General features: G+C 38.7%; 1 protein-coding gene across 1 annotated transcript in view; it reads right to left on the bottom strand.

The window, feature by feature from the left end:
* The window catches only part of THSD7A (thrombospondin type 1 domain containing 7A), a 293,266-nt gene that overhangs the window by 108,296 nt on the left and 168,227 nt on the right, over nucleotides 1-16,743 (bottom strand). The window contains exons 4-5 of the mRNA XM_087774171.1: nucleotides 1,805-2,053; nucleotides 60-241 (exon numbers count right to left, since the gene is read on the bottom strand). Coding sequence (XP_087630297.1) covers nucleotides 60-241; nucleotides 1,805-2,053 — 431 coding nt within the window. The remainder of the gene's footprint in view (nucleotides 1-59; nucleotides 242-1,804; nucleotides 2,054-16,743) is intronic.

Raw genomic sequence — 16,743 nt, 5'->3', positions numbered from 1 at the left:
CTGGAATGCTGCAGTGCTCTGATTTCACACTAATTCAATTGCAAGTGAATCAAATTTACCTTCCTTTTCCTTGAGGGTATTTAAATAGGAGAGGAGATTTTCATTAGCTTGCACGCAGTACATTTCCCGGGTTTGAATACCGCCTCCGCACAGCGCTGTCTGATTTCCTCGCCTCTTGTCCTGTTGGCTAAGGAGAGGATCGACACGGCATTCTGTCCATTCTGTGGTCCGCCAGCCATACCTGGATCAAATTTGGTTAATTGGGTCTTTAGAAATCATGAAGCCATTTTACACAGCATTAAGTTATACAAACTGAAACACCTTAATAGCTTTATTGATTTTCTAAAAGGCCTGAACCCCACAATTTCTTGTACACAGAGATGTGTTAAGTCTGATATTTTATGTGGGTGGAAACTTTTCTGCTATTAGTTCACTTTTGAAATCATTACTTTTTAGGAAGATCTTTTCTGTTCAATTCCTGAAACATACTGCACATATAAATATTCTATTGGAGGGAAGAAAAACTTCATATACAGAGACATACATTCTATGTTCAAATAAGCTAACTCTCGGCATTTGTTTAGAGCTAGACAATTTATATGAACAAAAGCCAAAATATCAAAGAAATGTGCACGCTGAAACACATAAGAGCCAGAAAAGGAGAAGGAAAAAAATCCACAGCAACCCAACCCCCCAAAAACAAACCCAAAAGCCTCTTGTTCATCTCTGATAAGAGAGACAGAAGTTTCTCCTGAATATCAAGGTAAAACTAAAATTGTATTTTTTTTTTATTATTACTTCAGAAAAATCTTTCAGTAAGTTCCTTTTTCACTGTCAAGAGGAAGATGGCTCTGCAGTACTAAGCATCCCTGCTGGGTACTGATGAATGATGAGAAACTGTGAGCTTTCTAATCAGTGAATGCACAGTAAAGATCTGTGACTCCCAGTTAAAACCCCAATCAGGATTACAAACCGCAAGAAATGCCACAGAAGTCTCTACCCAACAAGTATTTTAAGGCTAAATCAAGTGAACTGCTTCCTAATGTGGCTGGAGATGGGGAAAGATGACATTTCAACTCTTAAATGAAAAATATGTACCACAGTCAAAGATGCTTAACATCAAATGACATTTCCCCAGACCCTTTTCTCAGTCTGATAAAGAAAAACCACAGTTGGGACTTTAATATTAATCTCGATTAGTTGATAAGGGCTACAGCAATCTCTTGAATCATAAAGTGCTTGCTGTCATTTCTCCTAAACTTTAAACAGGGTTAATTTATTTACTGTCACTGTTAGCCTCTCCTACTTTCCATTTGGGGCCCAGTCCTGCCTTTGTTGTGCTGAATACGAGTCTCACTAAAAAAGTCTGGTTGCTAAAGAGATGTTTATCACCTCTTTCCTATGTTCAACATTTTGTCTGCAAACAGACAAGTACTTCAGAAACAATGACTCTGGTAGAAATGTTATGTAGGGAAAAGATCACTGACAAATTAATACAATTAATTTATTATGGTCTTGACTGACCCTGCATACGCACAAATGTTCTCTCTTAAAAGTGAACACTAATGAAAAAATATGTACTTGTTATTTTTCCTGTCTTCAGAGAAGGAAGTGATTTCACTATAATAGCAGCTATTTGCAGACTTCAGCTTTTAAGAAGAGCACTGAATAAGCAAAGTATAAAAAAAAAAATAAAATTAAAGCTATTATTTCTTTAATAATGACTTGATTCCATCACCAGCCCTGTATGGTTAATTGAAATTCTTCATTTTAGTGTAGGGAGAACTGAAATGAACCAACTTACGTAATGCACGGTGCCACACCATCTCCTTGAGAAACACACTGCTCCATTTCTTCTAATTGTGGGCATTCACTTTCACTGCCGATAGGGAGCTGTTTAATGGTCCGTGATCTTGTACGATTCCCTTTAGGGGTTGTCATGTCAAAGCAGGTTTTGGAGCAGGGAGTCCATTCTGACCACTCTGACACCTGGCACTCCTTCGTGATCACACAGGACTGGAACGTAATGGGCAACTTGTCCTGTTTGCAGAAGCTGTAATAAGAGAGCATTACAATTTTCAGCACATGTATTCACAGACAGTCATGAACTCCTACAGAAAAGTGATGTCCATTGCAACATGCAAAGTCAGTAAGTATTTGTAAAGCTGTTAAGTTGTAGTCCGCATGTATTTGATCCCAAAAAGTCAGGCAAAAGAGCTTTTAGTTAAAGTGACTCAAACCAGATACATAAGATTTGCTACAGTTAGAAATGACCGGTACTGCCGTATCTGTGATCAAAATTAAAATATAAATCTTCATACATATATAGAGGTACAAAAGAGGAAATAAATCAATTCTTCACCACTTATATTTTATTATTAGGTATACTCAATTTTTTTTCTTGGAATGAAAAGGAAGTGAAGGATCAATAACAGAGATGGCTATACAACGGTTTTGAAGAGAACCAAGTTCTCAATGTCATCTTCTCCCCATTTCCAGACTACAAATTATTTAAAAACACAATGTCAAATATATTGAACATTTGGTCACTAATAATTTGCTTTGTTAACAGATAGTATATTGCCATAGTGATGCCTCATGGTCTAAAAGGGGAATGATTTCTCTCTTAACATACAGCCTTCCCTGCTACAGTGAATCCATAGCCTTAATTTCCTGTTCCTCATGAAGGCCATAATTTAATTTCCATTCTCCATCTGATGGCTTTATTCACATATTACATAGGCTGTCAGCAAGATTTTCTCCCTGTAAAAATACCTCTGCATTTTTAAATGTTATATTGTAACCAGAAACTAACATTTCTACTTTAAAGCTTGATTCACAATAGGAAAATGAGCAATAGAGAAGCTAAACTACAATTAAAGTGATCATAACTTTAATTCATTAATTACAATTACAACACAAATATATTTATCATGTCTGTTTTGGAATAAAATTCTGGCTTCTGAAGTAGTTAAATGGGCAGGAAAAAGAGTTATTGGCAATGCAGATAGCCCAATGAAACACTCTGTACAGTACCAGTCCTATAAACAACAGAAAAAAGGCTCATTTTTTTCTTTTTAATGGAATACAAAATAATATAGAATAATGAATATTTACAATTTTGTTCCTATAGAAAATTTTACCCTACCCATATATCCAACATCATGTTGAACTGCTACTAACAAAATTTTGTAATACTAGAACTAGGGATACCTGATGAGACTCACGGGAGATTTAAAACCAAGATAAATGAAGGTACTTCTATACACAAGAGGCAGAGTAATTCTGCATCTTACTAACAGAAGATCCTGGATGTGGAGACAGACAGTGTCAGCAGGTTCAGAAAGAATGAATTTGTGGGCAGTAGGTCTATATATGGATACTAAAAAGACTAGGCAGTGGTATACTCGCCACCATCCCTAATACATTGACTTTGGATACTGGAGAAATACAAAGGGAATGGACTGTAAAAGGCAGTCAGGCCTCATGTGCTTGGTCTTTAAATAGCATCTCCCTTTACCACTGCTGGAGACAATATGCTGGAGACACTGCTGGGCTTGACAGACCATAGGGGATTACTCAGTAGGGGATTTCTTATGTTCTTATTATGTGAAAGGTGGGGGAGGGGGGGGACAGGAAACCCTAACACATGATAGACAACATTTATTCTGCTTAAGGACAGAAACTACACCCTGTGTAGAGTAAAAGACGCTCAAGGCTTTTGAGAAAATTGTTCTTTTCAGAAAAGGACGTGGGAGTGTTGGTTGACAGCCACCTGAACATGAGCTAGCAGTGTGCTCAGGTGGCCAAGAGGGCCAGTGGCGTCCTGGCTTGTATCAGGAATAGGGTGGCCAGCAGGACCAGGGAGGTGATAGTGCCCCTGTACTCGGTACTGGTGAGGCCGCACCTCGAGTACTGTGTTCAGTTTTGCGCCCCTCACTACAAGCAGGACATTGAGGTGCTGGAGTGTGTCCAAAGAAGGGCAATGAGGCTGGTGAAGGGTCTAGAGACCAAGTCTTATGAGGAGCAGCTGAGGGAACTGGGGTTGTTTAGTCTGGAGAAGAGGAGGCTGAGGGGAGACCTTCTCGCTCTCTACAACTACCTGAAAGGAGGTTGTAGTGAGGTGGGGGTCACTCTCTTCTCCCAAGCAGCAAGTGATAGGACAAGAGGAAATGGCCTCAAGTTGCACCAGGGGAAGTTTAGACTGGATATTAGGAAATACTTCGTCACCGAAAGGGTAGTCAGGCATTGGAAGAGGCTGCCCAGGGAAGTGGTTGAGTCTCCATCCCTGGAGGTATTTAAAAGACGGGTAGATGTGGTGCTTGAGGACATGGTTTAGTGGTGGACTTGGCAGTGCTAGGTTAACGGTTGGACTCAATGATCTTAAGGGTCTTTTCCAACCTTAACGATTCTATGATTCTATGATTTAATAATGGACTTTTTTCACCTTCATGTAGCCCCATCTGGCATAGGACTACAGTACTGTCAAATTCAATATAGCAGTTTCTGTACCTTTGACAAAACATACAGATTCATTTATCCCACAAAGATACACATTTTAATGACTGGAGAAAAGATGTATTCCTTATGGATTCTAACATAGGCAGTATTTGCGAATCCTTCTGGAGTACAGATGACATGTCATCACTTCCCAAGTTCCTTTCCAATGTGACTCCTTTGAGAGCAGATAAAACAAACCTCTTCACTCATATTGTGACTGGGGCTGAGTTTAATTATAGACACATATTGCCAGGGAACATGCACAAAATTGCTACCATGAAGTAGCTTTGGTGCGGAGTGAAGAGATCAATTAATGATGTGTAATACTCCATGCACTTTGCATCTGTTTCAAAACTTATTTGGGAGAAGCGTTACATGAGAACAACTAATATTGATTCTCAGAAGTTGTTTAACTAAATAAAGAAATAAATACTCATTCTTCACTGAAGCTACCTGCCTGTATCCCCTAACTCTCAGGAACCCTAAAGGCATTCCTGGCTGTGACTGGCTGCGATTCCTACACAGCTTCATGCAGAGGTTGTTTCCTTTCCTGATAAGGGAAACCTCCACCACAACACAATGTGTTCAAGTTCTTTAGGATGATGGATGCATAGGAGAAATGAGACCTCAAGCAGCAATCGAGGTCAAAACTAATGCACTTACCCGTTTCTGAAAAATAATATTCTGAGCTAGTTAAATTCAAAAGGAATTTTTATCACAGATTTTCTGAACAAAGTGGAAAAAATTGACAACATTGAGCAGGTGTACCGAGAAAAAAAAATGTTTTCCCGTATCCATAATTGAAAAAAACAATTTAACAAAGTTGTCAATCAATTCTACTTAAAAATCAAGGCCAGCCCTGCAAACTAATTATATTTATTAATTTTTAAAGGATATAGTCACTTCCTGAAAGATTACTATAGGTCCCAGACACTTTTCAGATTCTAAGGGCTACTAGATCATTCACAAAGAATTCAACATAGGCATTACTGCAACTTTAGATAACAAATTTTCACTTCACAGATCCTTAAGCTGTAAATGCTATATATGCAAAAAGACCTCCTGCAGTTTCTTGCTTTTCAGTACCCCTATAATCTTGAATGCCATAATGCTGAAGTCCCTCTGTGGATCATGATGCAAAATATTTTTAAAAATTTAGACCTAGATTTGTTCACAGGACTCAAGTGAAGAGTTATTTGGTCAGTGGCATAGATTCAGCAGGCTAGTACCTTTCACTTAATGCTCATTTTATTTTTTATTAAAAGCTGTTGTTGATATAGCTTATATAATTAGAATGCTCATTTTATCTTATTTGTTACTAATTATTTCCATATGCAGGTATGAAAAGGACCCAAACAGAATTGTACCATGTTACTAACCCTATTGTTTATTTATGATCCTTGATAGAAGTAAAGCAATAGAGCTAAAGAATGCCTCACTTAAAATATTTACTTATAAAATTAATCAATTTTAAATTAAATATAAAAGAACTAAGTTCTTAAGTTCTTGTAAGCAGAACATAAATATTACTAGGGAGACAAACTAGAGGCAAAGTGAGTTATCTATTTATTTTCTTGCTTGCTTATTAAAACTATGCACCACTTGTGGTATTACATAAATACTGACAAGTAACTGATATTGTAAGTCACCAGCAAACAATCTCTTTACTGTTACACATACTGTTGTATTATTTTTGGGAGAGGGCAGAGACAGTTAGCAAAAGAAGTGTCAGACCAGCAAATTAGCTGCTGTTTCTTCTTTTAACACTTGGTTTTCTCTGAATAAGTTAGAGAAACTGTGAGAGCTAATTGGAAATGGCCAATACCAAGAGTTTTCCTTCATGTTGCAGGCAGCAGAAGATGTGTTTCATTCTAGATCAAGTAGGGACTAGGGAAACATCACATTTAAACTCTCAGTATCACAAATCTCTCTAAACAAGACCCAGTTAAAACTCTTCAGTTAAGTAAATGATTATGGAAGTGCTTCAATCTCTTTGAAGGTAATAGAGTAGCTTCCAGAGCAGATTACAAATCCTTTCCCTCACTACCACCTTTCCTTGTCCCAAGTGCATTTATATCTATTACCTGCAGCTAAACTAATCTATACTTAATTTCGTGTTGCATCTCTACATATCCCCCTTTCCCAGGAAATCTGGGAACAATGAATTTCATGTTCCAAAGTCCCCCCTCATTTTTCAACGATCCTTTTTTTTTTTTTTTTTACTCTTGACACCTTTAAAATATTTGCAAAAGATTTTCAAATTTTATCTTCCCAAGAGATGTTTCTCATACCTTTCAGTGCAGATGACTATATATAGACAGATATTCATAATTAAACTTACTAATACTGTATTGCATAAAAATGCTAACTCTGAAAGATACATGTGCCATTTAAAAAGTTCAGTATATGTAACACATTAGCTGAGAAGGTTGGTCACATTTCCTTTAAAGTTCTGATTCAAGAAACCGCATAGATTGATTCTTAATTGAAACCTGGGAATGCCTTTGTTACACAAAATAGTGTCTTCTGGGTTTGGTAAATTGCTCTGCACTTTCTGATGGATTTATGCATCTGATTTAGGTACCCAAAGTCGGATTAATCTTCTCACAGGAGAAAAAGCAAATGGGCAGGTAACAGATCAGAAGATAAAATTAGGCAGTTAACATTCATTTCATGGTACCACCCAAACCACTAGAAGTTCTGCATCGAACATCTCCACGCTCTGTGCACTTTCAGTAACATCTAAGCATACGCTATATGCAAAAAGTTAGCCATTCAAAAAGCAAAGGGAGTGCACAAGTAAGTCCTCACTATCAACCCATACAGTTCTGTCCAGATAATTGCTGGGGAAGCTCAAATAAAAGTACGAGTGGCATTAAAATGCTATTAAGTCAACAGAGCAGACCGGATACAAGAAGAGGTAGCACAGGGGTAACATGTAACGTCTGCACAAACTTGCTCTCAATCCAGTGAATACATTCAAAGGACAGTGTCCTAAGTGTCTGTCTTTTGGCAGGGAAGAGGGCATTATACAATTTGAAGTAAGGCTGTGCCTTGAGAAAGTACCATTTCAGACAACAGATAGATATAGTGGGGAACTGAAGCTTAAGGTATATAAGCACATAGATGACACAGTGGAAAGAGAAGGCAATCCCAAACAAAATAAAATCACAAGGGATGAATGAGTGCTATTGCTATTAAGCCAACATCAAACCTATTCCTGATCTCAAAGACTTAGATTAGATAAATGAACTAAAGAAAAAGGCAGTGCTGGTTCAAAGGGTAAAATACAGAATATAATTGCTGTTCAACCTCTTTTGGAGATGTGTGGTCAGGAATTTGTGTCTACTCACGTTCCGTAGCCTCATTTTCACTCTTACAGCAATAAATAAAAATTAAATATTGCTTTGGATAGGAAGGTTCCCCCTGGGGATTTCAAAGTAATTTATGGGTTAATTAAGGCTATAAACACACAGAGATTGAAGCCTGAGGCATAAGCCTAGAGCAAATTGCACCATAGTACCTGTGTACAAATAAGCAAGCTGTGCAGTTGAAAGCAGTTTCTTCATTGGAAGATAAGCTTTTAAATGTGTGATAAAATCAGATTAGTCAAGAGGTAAAACAATTCTTTCTGAGGTATCCTAAATTTCTATTACAGAGTGAATCATGCTTTTACAATTTCTAAAAATCAGGACAACTTGATTTTATATGCCAATGACCTGTTGGAGTGTCTGTAATCTCAGTCTCAAAATTTACCTTTTAAGCTGTGTAGAAAAGTCATGGAAGAGACCATTGGAATTTCCTCCTCTATAAGCTCAACTAGGAAAAAGGTTTTGGATTTTTTTTCCTTTTTTTTTTTTTTTATTTTTTCCAGTAGATAAAGCCATGCATACTGCATGCATAAAGCTAAATACATGGTAATGCATGACCATAGGACTGATTTCTAAATTTATGCAGAATGAATAGGAAAAATAAATAGGTTTTAAGCAAGGCAGTAGGTACTCCATGAGCCATACATAACTTACTTGTACAACTAAGAGATTTTCTACTTTTTCTGGTGTTTCCTCCATACCATTATGGACTGATAACTAGAAAGAAGAGTTAATGAGAAAAGACAAACACCAGCATGAGAATGGCTGAGTGGTTCTAACTAATAATCCATGCAGTCTGATACCTGCCTTGGCAGTAGAAAATGGAGGGCAAAAATGGAAAGACAGCAAGTATTTGGTCACACTTTCCCAACATACCCTCCCTTTTCCCAGCAAACTGTGGCTGAAAGACTTCCTGAACACAAGTTGTATCTTTGCACTGAAGAGTCCTTTATAGTTTTCCCCCATGAAATAGTGTAAATGCTTTCTCAACCCAGATAAGATTTTGGCATCTACATCATCTTGGAAACAATGAGTTACACAACTTTTTTAATCACTGGCAACTGTAGATAGCTATTTTTAGTTTAAAATTGCTCTGTTAGTTTCATTTTCTGGCTTCAGGCCTTGCATAACCATACTCTGTTCACTTTCTCTGTAGCATTTGTGAGCTTAGAGACTTCTATAAGTTCTCTCCTTGACTGTCTCTTTGTTAGGTCCAAGAGTTCTCTTTCACTTAGTCTCATTTTATACAGTTATATCCTGCAATTACAGATCCTTTCTACTGCATGTGCAACTTTGAGATGTAAAATTGGCCTGGATTTGAGGGCTGTTCAAGATTCATTCTGAAGACACTCCCAAAATATCTGCACATTACTGTATCTGGATAATCTATAAGTTAATGGAAATACGAGTCCACATATCCAACGTATTAAGGAGACATCATTCTGAAGATCAGTTCGGTACTTTTCCCAATACAGCTGCTTTTCATGTTCAAATGTAACAGAGCTCCAATGTGAGGTTTGCAATTTAAATCTAAAAGTGTACAATGGAGAACATGTCCTTTACAATAAATTCAATTCATTCAACCAGTGCTGATATTTAACAAAAACGACTATTCACTGTTTCTACCTATAATGTAAAGTAATAGAGCCCAATTGACAAATAGTCTCTTCAATAATTTTTGTCAGCACTATTTTGCTGTATTTTCTGTATTCCTTCACTGTTATCAACATTCAGCTTTAGTTTTCTTTAACGAAATTTTCACAGCTATTATTCCTTATTTTCATTCACTGTATACATTCTCCTGGAATTCTGATATATTTATTTTTTCTCTAGCTGATTTCCTATTTGATTACATACAGAGATTTCCATTGTTCTGAAATGAATAACATGGCTACGGTTCAGGAGGGAGACTGATGCCAACATAAACTTTTGGCACTCATGGAAAACAAAAGCCATGGGTTAGAGCTGGACTGAAAAGGACTTAAGTGGAATTTCACCTGTAAGTTGAAAACTGATTTTTCAAGCCTGGATCACTATTTGATGTGGTAGTGATTTATGTCCACAGGGTCTTTGCTCCTGTGGCTCTAAAGTTCTCTGTAGGTGCACCCACAGGTCTGCCGAGGCTGCTCCAGTCCTGGCATGGCTGACCTACCCTCAACCCTGGTGTGGAAAGCAGACACTCCCATCCTCACGAGAGCTCAGCGCAGCACGCATTAAGAGACACTCAACAGACATCTACATTGTCAGACACTGCACAAAAAAACTAGGAAGAAATGGTGTTCTTCCTCCCTTTGCCCCTCTCATACCATGTAGTATCACAGGGATTAGATATCACCTGCCCTCCATGATTAGAAAGGGCTGTGGGGTCAGAACCCCTCTGCCTGCTGAGGAGTTCCACCCCAGCACCTTTGGGGAAGGAATTTTATCATTATTTTTGAAGGAGGCTACTCCATTTTCAGCAAAAAATACAAGCTCCGCTTGTATTCCAAAGCAAAACCCCAACAATATAATATAATTAATGTTTTGAACACCCAAGATTGAATGAACGAATTAAAAACTTGAGAGGAGTGAAGAAGACATAACCAAAAACTAGGCTAACTGCCTGGAAGAAACCCATACTGAGTATGATACGAGGAGGTTCAGCAGTTTAGCAGAGAAAGGGAGCTGCTTCTGAAGGTTTTAGATCAAAGCACAATCAACATGCTAAAATAATCCAGAATCCTTTAACAGGTTTTTAAGTGGCTTCATCTAAATACTAAGGAAGAAAAGCAAAGACTATCTGGCACATAAAAGAAAACACAGCAGGCTCGCTCAGAGCACAATAATTTAACCATTTCCTGGCCTTGAATGTCCTGTGTACCATCAGGCATCTCCCACAACCAGCTGTATCATCAGGAACCATGAGAGTATCTCTTGAATTCTTGCTGATCTCATGAGACATTACATCATTGAATACCATTAGCAAAATGGTTTTCAATCTTTCCCACTAGCCACAAGATGAAAACTATTGACATACAGGCCCATTTGACCAAACAAACTTATCTGCAGAAAGACTGGGAACTGTGACAAATTGCTTAGAGAACGCCAAAACTAGATGTTAGTTTAGCACTTGAAAACCAAAATTACACACAAAAACACAAATACACAGAAGCAGGCTTGTAGAGGCTGCATTTTTGACTGAAGGGCAAACTAAAGATAGAGGAAGCTTTTAGAAAAGAATCATAAAGTAAATTTGTGTTTCAAAAAAATAATAATTAGCCCCACCAAAAAAAACCACTGAGCTGGATAAACAGTGTCCTTGCAACACATCCTAGAGCCGTGAATGAACATTGATGCAACTCCCAAAGAATACAAAGAATAAACCAAGAAATTAAAGCAGGATTTGAATACAAACATATTTTACTTTTCTCAGGAGAGAGAATCTCAGGAGATTGCTTGAAGTTTGCTTAAATCTCACTAGATTGCTAAAAGAAATGAAAGGCTGTAAGGAACTGTATTAGGTTTGCCTAGCCAGGTTTTGGTAGCAGGGGTGGCTTCAGTGAGAAGCTGCTAGAAGCTTCCCCAATGTTCGATAGAGCCAATGCCAGCTGGCTCCAAGACTGACCCGCTGCTGGCCAAGGCTGAGCCCATCAGCTACGGTGGTAGTGCCTCTGGGATTACATAGTTAAGAAGGGGTAAAAAACCTGCGCACTTTGCAGCCGGAGAGAGGAGTGAGAATACGAGAGAAACAACAACTGCAGGCACCAAGGTCAGTGAAGAAGGAAGGGGAGGAGGTGCTTCAGGTGCCGGAGCAGAGATTCCCCTGCAGCCAGGGATGAAGACCACGGTGAGGCAGGCTGTCCCCCTGCAGCCCATGGAGGTTCACGGTGGAGCAGACATCCACCTGCAGCCCGTGGAGGACCCCACACTGCAGCAGGCGGATGCCTGATGGAGCCTGTGACCCCACAGGAAGCCTGCGCTGGAGCAGGCTCCTGGCAGGACCTGTGGACCCATGGAGAGAGGAGCCCATGACGGAGCAGGTTTGCTGGCAGGACTTGTGACTCTGTGGGGGACCCACACTGGAGCAGTCTGCTCCTGAAGGACTGTGCCCAGTGGAAAGGACCCACACTGGAGCAGTTTGTGAAGAACTGCAGCCCGTGGGAAGGACTCACGCTGAAGTTTGTGGAGAACTGTCTCCCATGGGAGGGACCCCATGCTAGAGCAGGGGAAGAGCATGAAGAGGAAGGACCAGCAGAGACAACACGTGATGAACTGACCGCAACCCCCATTCCTCGTCCCCCTGCGCTGCTGGGGGTGAAGAATTAGAGAATTCAGGAGTAAAGTTAAGCCCGGGAATAAGGGAGGGATGGGGGGAAGATGTTTTGTATTTATTTCTCATTATCCTACTCTGATTTGGTTGGTAATAAATGAAACTAATTTCCCCAAGTCAAGTCTGTTTTGACCATCACAGTAATTAGTGAATGATCTCTCCCTATCCTTACCTCAGCCCACAAGTCTTTTGTTATATTTTCTCTCCCGTCTATCTGAGGAGGGGAGTGATAGAGCAGCTTTGGTGGGCACCTGGCATCCAGCCAGGGTCAACCCACCACAGGAACACTTTCCAAAGACTGCATCTGCTTCTTGTAACTGTAACTTCACAGTGAAGGGGGGTAACACATGTACCACACCATTCATTAGCATCGCATCCTAGAAAAGCTCAGGCTTACACTGCTGGGAAATCTCACTACCCATGGGCAGTCCCACAGCCTAGATCCTCACACACTCTAACAGAACTGCCTCACAGAAATAATCTGGTTGGGTCAGAAGACCAAATCAACCTTTGAAATATATGTATCCATGTGTGCAATTTTCTACAGCAACTTTGAATGATCACTCTACTGGTCAGGAGGCCTGAGGAAATCCAGTAATACTCATGCTGAATATTAATCCTTTCTGTTATTTGGGACTAAATCCAGATCTTAATATTGCACGTGTAGGGTCTCCTCCTTGCTCTTTATCTGACCACCACGGAACCTTAAAAGATGCTCTGTATGAGTAATAGGGATTTTGGAGTTAACATACGGAGAAAAGGATCAAGCACAATGTCCCAATGTGTTGCAACAAGCTATTTATCTTCTATGCAGTGTTCTCCTCAGAGTTCATACAGCCTGTTGGATGCATTAACCTCTAAAGAAAAACAATCAAATGAACTCTATACCATTCTTGGATCAAAGGTATAGCTGGATTTTATTTTCTCAGAAATAAACTTCAATGAAAAAAAAATAATTCTGTTTAATGAGCAGGTACTAGACAGCAGGGATAGTAGAGAAGCGATTTAAATCCAGAGTTTAGGTAACTCCCATGAGTTACTCTGAAAATATAAAATATAATTTGCAAAGTCTAGTCATTCTTGAGACTTTTATTTTATGGTTGGTAAACACTTGTTTCTTTAAAGAAGTTAGTGAAAATACAGTGCCTGTATTTTCTCCTAGTGGCAAATGCAATGAGTATCCCTCATGACATAGTCCTGATTCATTTTCCCTACAGCTGCACTGTTCAGTATTGGTCATATTGTACATTGTTCTGAGAAACTGTTAGTGCCTCACAGTATAATGGGCTGTTATAATCACACAAACAATGAGGCCACTTTTATTCATTTACAATTCAAGTACTGTCCACCTAAGTGCTTTTCACAAGACTACTTTCCCATGATCCTTTCACAACTTTAATTCTGCCAACAAAGATGCACAACCAAAACAGTTTTGAAAAAAACAAAACCACTCAGGCTTTCTATATTACGGGAGAAAAGAAAACAGAGATTTACAATTACTGGGTCAAGGAAAAATATATCGGCTAATACAGGCAAAGCAACAAGAAGTTCTACTACACCCAAACAAGTGGCAACAACAGCTGCTGTGGGGCTGTCGCAGATACCATGAGTGTCCAAGGAGACGAGAAAGCAGAAATGTTTCAAGAGAGGTACTATCTTTCACAGTTCAATGATACAGTGACTTGTATGCACATCCCATGCTATAGATAATTTTAAAATTGGTAAAGCAGGTTATTGGGCAATAGTCTACACAGATGACTTATTAAAGCTTTTTGGAGGGGATTTCCCTTTGTCAGAGGGAATTGTTACCACATAGCATTAATCAGCATTTACTTTGACCCTAACTAACAGTTAGATTCACAGAGTTATCGGCAAAGAAAAATAAACACAATGCCAAACTTTGTGAATAAAAATATGCAATATTGAAGTTAAAATAAAAAAAAAAATTACTGAAAATTACATTACTAATATTAGTTGTGTTTCAGGTATTATTTTAGATTTTTTCCCTGTGTTGATGCTTAGCTTTGACAATATCACTGGTTTCATTTCAGTCTCCAACATTTGGAAAAAAGTGGTCAATATTAGGAGGTAGGCTGGACATTTTATTTTCAGTGGGACCACTGAAAGTTAAGCACTGAAGTACCCAACTCTGCCATTCTGAGGATCTGCAAGTGAAGCAGAACTCTGACTTCCCATCCTGTGCAGTCCCCCACTCCCTGGGGGACAGTATCTCCCAGGAGGATGCTCAGCTCACATGCTGTACCATAACTTTATAAAGCTCATCGAGAAAACAGGGGCATACTCCATGTCCCAGACTATGCTTAGCAGTCATCACATAATAGAAAAAACAAAATAACTCTAAACAAATAATACATTCTAGTTTGTTCCTTATGGGACTATTTACAGACTATGATATGATACCAATATAAAGATGTTCAAAATTTAGAAAAATATTGCTTGAATCATATTTATTTATTTAGGCATATTGAAGTCAATTAACATAAAAATTCTCTGACAATGAGGCAGAAAAGATGCATAAAAGTACAGTGCAGAAGAATCTTTGTTAAAGACCTCAGTGCCTAATTCCGTTTACCATTGTGCATCTTAATCTCTTACTAAATTAAGGCTAGAAATCCAACACAGTATTCATTCATAGAATTCATTCATTCATTCATTCATAGGATTTATGGCCACAAGAGATTATCAGAATATGTAGTTCAACCCTCATTACATTACAAGCTATTATATTTTGCTAAGGAAAACCAATTACATGTATTTGAATAAAAAATATATGTTCTAGAAAGGCATCCAATCTTGATGCTTTGCATAGAAATATATGAATGTCATACATTTAAACGACAGAACAACTGTTCACTATATGAAGAGAGTTAAAATACGGTGTGGAGAAAGAAATGGTTCATTGCTGTTGTTTCAATTATTCAGCACAGTGTGTATGTTTCCATCTTAAATCTAGATTTTTGGCACGGTGCGTCAAATGTATAGCAATACTGACAAGCCACTGTCAAAACAGCAGCCTCACTAAGATGATGGAGCAGGTACTTAGAATAGAAAGGAACACCCAGTGAATAATATTATTCATATCCACAGAAACTACTGTCTCCACCAAAATCACATTAAAAATCTACAGGATGCTTCTGGCTTTCAAATTCATGCAAATTCTAAAAGCACAGTGGAAAATGGTAGGAAAGCAATATGTTTGCATCCTGTTTCTCTAATAACATTTTACATTTTTATTATCCAAATGCATCTGACAATTAGCCTGCAGTTTTTAGTTATCACGAGGTTTTTCTTCCAAGATGACTTTCTTCTTCCCTGTTCTCCATTTGTTAACAGCATGTGCTCTAAGTGATTCAAAGTTAATTTATGAAGATGACTCTGTAGAGTTCATTATCCAAGTATGTGATGTTTACAGGTGTTCTGTTAGTGAACCACTTATGGCTTCTAAACCCTTACAGTGTGGTGAGCTTGGAATCTTCCTCTATAAAAAACAGCTGCAGAACTGCCTTTCCAGTAACATAAAGAACACCTGTAGACATGCTCACTTCCATCTGGTCCTCAATGAATAAGCTAAAGGTTGCTTATGCTCCTTCATCTCTGCAACCTGTCCTCTCTGCATTGCTATTCCCTCGTCTTCCCACAGCCTGTCCTTGAAGCTACTCCACCTTAGCCACTGCCACTTTCATACACATCACCCTTTCTGCTTGTTGCCTCATGGAGCAGCTCAGAGAAGTACAGAGAATATTTTAAGACTTTTTTCTAAGCAAGGAATAAATTACAGGGTCCAACAAACTGAGCTGCTGTATGATATGTCTGAGTCTCTCTTCTGTTTGCTGTCTGACAGCACATAACTCAGGGTGACTTGTCTGCTTCTCCAAATCAATGGCATAAAGAAAGCAACAACAAGCTGATGCTGTATTTATTTTATCCTCCTCCACACAGTCTATAAGTTAAAAGGACAGTGAGAGTCCATAAAGTGGATGGAGGGATTTGTTGCATGATTTGGAAGGTGAGCACTTGGTTTCAGGCCCTGGAAAGATGAACGAAGTTAAAATGCCATCTTAGAGGAGCAGATTCTCTCTCTTTTTCTGCCAATATATCCTGAGTATCACTCACTCACCAGCCTAAATACTCAGTTGGCCATTCTCTAATTCCTCAGTCCCTGGGCATCCAGCTTAAGACTTGTGGCCACTAGTGAATATGGTGGCTGTGCTTTAAGCAGATACAGGCTTATGTGAAGTAAGCTGAAAAAACAGGCATTATATACGTCAAATTCGATGCCCAAAATTAGCAAGACAATTCAATAATTTTTGCCCTACTGTCATCTCTCTGTCTCTACTAGAATATTGGAATAAATAAAAGCTTGAACTCTCCCAAACTTGAAAGTTAGTAAAGCACTGCAGTGAGACCATTATGGAAACTTCCAAGAGAGTTTAATTCATTATAAGGTGTGGATATAGTTTGCTAGATATTGCATGAATGCACAGAATCAGTCAGGAGGATGAAAATAAATAACAAATAATTAATTTCTGAGAAGGACAGAGG

Source organism: Nipponia nippon, unplaced genomic scaffold (genome assembly GCF_047370975.1).
Source record: "Nipponia nippon isolate SJK-2023a ecotype South Korea unplaced genomic scaffold, ASM4737097v1 scaffold_1, whole genome shotgun sequence".
In the NCBI taxonomy this organism is placed as follows: domain Eukaryota; kingdom Metazoa; phylum Chordata; class Aves; order Pelecaniformes; family Threskiornithidae; genus Nipponia; species Nipponia nippon.
The sequence above is the reverse complement of the archived record's forward strand: the minus strand, read 5'-3'. Positions and strand labels throughout refer to the sequence as shown.